This window comes from Hylobates moloch, unplaced genomic scaffold (genome assembly GCF_009828535.3).
Source record: "Hylobates moloch isolate HMO894 unplaced genomic scaffold, HMol_V3 SCAFFOLD_9, whole genome shotgun sequence".
NCBI lineage: Eukaryota > Metazoa > Chordata > Mammalia > Primates > Hylobatidae > Hylobates > Hylobates moloch.
Genome location: NW_026652284.1, coordinates 4,003,743 through 4,008,812, shown reverse-complemented (window position 1 = coordinate 4,008,812; position 5,070 = coordinate 4,003,743). Strand labels below are relative to the sequence as shown.

At 61.2% G+C, this 5,070-nt stretch overlaps 1 protein-coding gene and 1 long non-coding RNA gene across 2 annotated transcripts in view; one reads left to right on the top strand and one right to left on the bottom strand.

Annotated features, from left to right (window-relative positions):
• AJAP1 (adherens junctions associated protein 1) overlaps positions 1–783 on the bottom strand; it is a 134,609-nt gene extending 133,826 nt beyond the window's left edge. The window contains exon 1 of the mRNA XM_032758720.2: positions 217–783. Coding sequence (XP_032614611.1) covers positions 217–245 — 29 coding nt within the window. The 5' untranslated portion in view covers positions 246–783. The remainder of the gene's footprint in view (positions 1–216) is intronic.
• Positions 784–1,548: 765 nt separating this feature from the next.
• On the top strand, positions 1,549–3,023 carry LOC131384276 (uncharacterized). The gene is made up of 3 exons (XR_009214956.1): positions 1,549–1,861; positions 2,050–2,167; positions 2,408–3,023. It is a non-coding gene; the product is annotated as an uncharacterized LOC131384276 (long non-coding RNA).
• Positions 3,024–5,070: the final 2,047 nt, after the last annotated feature.

The window sequence follows — 5,070 nt, the reverse complement described above, 5'->3', positions numbered from 1 at the left end:
GGAGCCCTGGAGACCCGGCCGCTCCCCGCCGGGGCCGCGGCGCTCCAGGCTCCGGGATCCCGGCGGGCGCCCCTTTCCGGCTCCCGGTGCACCTCGTTGCCCGCTTGAGGGAAGCGAAGAGGGGTCCCTTGCTTTGCAACATAGAGGAAAGCGCCGCTTCCGCCCAGCCCGGCACCCACGCGCCCACACGCACCCGGCGCCGGCCGAGTCGCTCACCTGAGTCCTAAAAGCTGTTGAATCCACATGGTCACGTTTCGGGGAGCGGGGCCTCAGACCTGGCTCGCCCGGGCCATCTGCGCGGCGCCCGCGACCGCTCGCTTCCGTCCCGCGGCGCCGGTCTCCGGCTCTCGGTCCGCCGCCTCCCGCCGCCCGCCGGCCGCGGGGCGCACAGCGAGTCAGAGCGCGGCCGCGCGGGGCTCCATGCCGGCCGGCGCGCCGCCGCCGTTGGGGCGCATGGCTCAGGCTGGGCGGCCCGCGGGGGCGCACATCCTCCGGCCCGGGCGCGGGGCTCGCGGCCCCCTCCGCGGGCGGCACAGCGAAGGCGGCGGCGAGGCGGGGCGTGTTCCGGCGCTGTCGCCGCGAAGCAAAGGGCTGGGGAGCCGCGGCTTCGCCCTCCGGGGCGGCGAGGAGGGAGGCCGGCGGCGCTGCCGCTCACGGTGCGTGTCTCCCGGCGCGCGGCTCTTGCCTCCAGCCGGAGCGCCGCGCCGATGGGGCGGCGCTGCTTAGGGTTTGGGGCGACGCGACGAGGGCGGACGCGGGTCCCCTCCGCGCGTCCCCTCCGCGCTGCCGGGTCGGGGGGCTCTGCCAGAGGCTTTGCCGCCGATCGGCGCCACTCAAGTTGCCCGGGGGCTCCGTCTGAGCGCTCGCTCTGCAGACGGCCGCGGCCCGGAGGCTGGCAGGAGGCGGGCACGGGAGGCGCGCGGGGCGAGGGCGCCGTGGAGCGCGGGGCGTGGGGACGCGCGCGGGGATCCCGGGGCCCCGCCGCCCGCGCCCACCGCGCCCGCCGCAGAGCCGCCCGCGCTGCTCAGCCGCCTCCCTCCTCGCGTCTGCCTCTCCGCGCGCTCGCCCCCGCCTCCCGGAGCCGGTCCCAACTCCGCCCGCCCGGCCCGGCTCACGTCACCCGCCTTCCCCGCCCCTCGAACGGGAGCTCGAGCCCCCGGCCGGGCCCCGGCTCCTGCTCGCCGCCCCACCTTGCGGGGGCCGGGGTCGCCGCGGGTTGGGCGGGGGGAGCGCTGTGCCCAGCAAGGGCGACAGCGCAGGCTGGGCCTCCTTCAGCCCCCTTCCCCATCCCCGGTCGCGTCCCGGTCCCCACCTTGCGAAAGGCTAGAGAGAGGCCGCAGGCTCCGATTGGACCGCCGGGCGCCGCCGGATGGTGTTGCCAGGGTAACCGGATGGCATGCGAAGCCGTTCGAGGTTCCGACCCGGTTACGGGGGCGCGCAGTGGACCCGGAGAGCCACTTTGGGGAGGGGGCGGCCCCGAAGAAGGACTGGGTAGGGGCGCATGGAGCGGGAGCTGCGCGAAAAGTTTCCTGGGGCGGAGCTGAGCCACGCGGGCCACGCGGGAGCGTCTGTCCGAGGGTCCCCTACGAGGGACTCCCCTGCTCGGCTGCGCAGGCTTCTGCGTTGATGAAGTCACCGAGTTCCGGGTCGGAACTTCAGCGCTTCTGCCCCGAACCCAGCGAAGCCCGGTCCTGTGCCCCCGATTACCCAACCGTCCCTCATCGCCCAGCGCAGCTGCTGCCTGGCCAGGCCCTTGCTCCAGAGGACTCACTGGAAAGTTCCAGGGGATCTGGGCCTCCCATACTCTCCACTGGCGTTTCACTGCTCCCTTCCCATGCCAGGACTCCTCTGTGCCTACCTGGTTAGTCTGTATTTGCAAAAAACAAACAAAAACAACAACAACAACAACAAAAATGGGGGGGCACTTAAAGGAGGACAGACACTGGGTGGGGACCTTTCACTGAGAGAAGTGACATGGGGCGGAATCCTCTGCAGACCCGCTGACGCCTTGAGAAACCACGACAAAGCCCTGCTTTTAATCCTCCACAGGCTGAAGGCAGTGCAGAATCCGGGCCTTGGAAAGGACACTGGTGCCACCCTTCACCGGGGAAAGGTGCAAGGGGCGAGGGATATACCATGCCGTGCCTTCGCTCTGGGCTCTGTGCAGGTGCTTGACCCAGGCCAGCTCTGGAATCGCCCCGGCCATGCGAGAGCCGTGGGGGGGGTGGGGGAGGCGGGAAGCACTTCACAGGTGAGGCCTCCCTGGGTGGGGCAGCCAGCGAGGGGGTGGAAGGGCAGAGCCAGGAGGACCATGGCTTGGGGCTCAGTCGCCCAGGAGGACCATAGCTTGGGACTTGAGGACCATAGCTTGGGACTTAAGTCCCCCAAGCAGCCCTTTCACCCCCAGGCCTCCAGGATCTTTGCCACCGGTCTTGAGGAGCCAGGCACAGGATTGGACTCTGCCCAGGCAGGAGGATGAAGACAGTGACCCCCACCAAGACTCCCGAGAGAGGGCCAGAGGCAGGGAGGTGTGGTGGCAGGAGCGCCAGCCTTGCCGTGGCTGGACCAGGGGCCAGCGCTTGCTAACTCGGGGTCCTGGCCGAGTTGTGTGGCCTCTCCGACCCTCGGTCTCCTCATCTGTAAGATGGGTCCCACAGCCCCTCCCCGGGCAGGTGTTTGCAGGGCTCCGTGAGAAGGCCTCACACACGGTGTGGCTATGGTGATCTGTGAGCCGGTCAGAGGACCAGAGAGGCAGCAGGGTGACTCAGCAGTTTCCCTGCCAGGCCGCCCCTGGGTCATCGTCCCCTAGAGCCTCTCCCTGAGAGGTGTGAGGGAGCGGATCCCATTAAGAGGCGAAGGAGGCAGGGAGGTCCTGGAACCAGCGGGGCCCATGGCGGCCGGCAGGGAAGGAGGCGCTCGCAGTGCTGCCACCTAGCGGGATGAGGAGGCGGTGCTGCACCAGGGAGGCCCTTCCTGCAACCGGAGTGGGCCTGGAGGAGGCCGGCTTCGCAGACAGGGAGCCAGGAGGGCAGGGAGGGGCTCCGGACCGGACCGTGTCGGCTCCAGGAACCCCTTGGGCAGCCTTGTGGACACCTGCTGACCTCTCTCGGAATGGCTTCTAAGTGCATAGATGAAAAAGCCCAGGTTTATTAGGAAACCAATTCTATGCAAATGCATTATCAAAAGAGTAATAAAAACAAATTTCTGATATAGCTGTATATATTTTTTATTAATACACTTAGTAATCAATTCACAGATCCTAAATTACCTTCCTTTTGAAGTCCAGATATGCAGCAATAATATCCTGAGGTATCTGCAGCCATGGCAATGTCATATGAAAATGCCAGTGCTTTCTATGTTTGACGGTCACAGGCACCGAGCTCTGCCACCGACATTTATAATGAAAGGAAATGCCAAGTTTCAGTTAGGGTTAAATAAAGATGCCAGTTTTCCCCCATCCGAGCTCAAAGACCCTTTGGATTCTATCCAAGGACCCTGGGAATCTCTGGGCAAAGAAAATAGTAGAAGGAAGTGTTTTCTGAAAACCGAGATGGGAACCAGCCCTACAGAAGTCTCCAGGCGAAGTCAGAGCCTTAAGACCACAGCTGCTTCCCCGGGTGAGTGAGGACCTCTTCAGTCTGTGGGGAGGGAGGATGCCCTCTGCCCTCACCCAGGCTTAAAATTATGATTTGGGACCAGGGTACATTGATTTCCTTTTTCTCTAGGGTAACTCAGGTCCACCTCTCTCCAAAAAGAGCAATCCACCTATTATTATTATTATTATTATTATTATTACTATTATTGAGACGGAGTCTCACTCTGTCTCACTCTGTCACCTGGGCTGGAGTGCAATGGCATGATCTCAGCTCACTGCAACCTCTGCCTCCCAGGTTCAAGCGTTTCTCCCGTCTCTGCCTCCCGAGTAGCTGGGATTACAGGTGTGCACCACCACGCCCGGCTAATTTTTGTATTGTTAATAGAGACGAGGTTTCACCATGTTGGTGAGGCTGGTCTCGAACTCCTGACCTCAGGTTATCCACCCACCTTGGCCTCCCAAAGTGCTGGGATTATAGGCCTGAGCCACCACGCCCAGCCTATTATTATTATTTCCATGACAAAATCATTGTCTTTTTACAGGCTGTAAAACGACAAAACCTTAACTTGTATTTCAGCATTTCTGGAACTGGTTTTCTATAGTTCGATGGCTCTCATATTTCTAACTGGTTCATTTTTCTTCCCTTGGGGATTGGGAAGCTGTGTGTATGTCACTCCCACCCAACACACACACACACACACACACACACACACACACACACACCTCCCAGCTTCGGCAATACAAGAGGGAACTGTTCAGATGTCCATACTGTGGAAAGTTCTGGTCACCCTGCTAATTCTGGCCCTTTCTCCCCGCTGGGGGAAGTCCACAGCCTGGAACCCTGGGGAACCCCTGCGGTCTCCTCACCTAGTCCCCTCCCCTATTTTCCCAACAAAGGAGCCAGCAGGCCCCCGCAGGAGGTCCTCTTTGAAGCTCTCTGAGGCCATTTATCTAATGGCCTTCACAGACTTGACTATTTTTAAAACCCATCCAAAGCCAAATTGAACTGCCATTGTTCATTTTTCTCCCAAGGAGGTAAATGTGTCTTAACCATGACATTTGATTAAGTAGCTAAATTTGTGATTTTAAATGGAAGGGAAAATGCTGATTAAAATTATTATAAGTTTCTTGAAAGCATTCACAGGAGTATCTTCCCTGACTCTCCTATCTTCCTGGCTACCTCCCTCCCAATAAAACTTGCAGGAAGCTCATGGTTGTCAGGGGCAGGGGGAGTGACGCAAAGTTGCTTTTCCTTCTCAGGGAGGTTATATGCTGGAGATTTGTGGTTTCCTCCCCCTGGCACCTGAGCTGTTTCCTGGGTGAGGCTGCACACAGCTGCACTACATGCACCAGCTGAGCGCAAGGCAGAGACCAAGCCTTGGGGCAGAGGTGGGAGCCAAGAAGCTGTACTCCCACCAACAAAATGACTCACAGGACAATCATCCTGCAGCCCAGCACCGGCCGGCAAGAGAAAA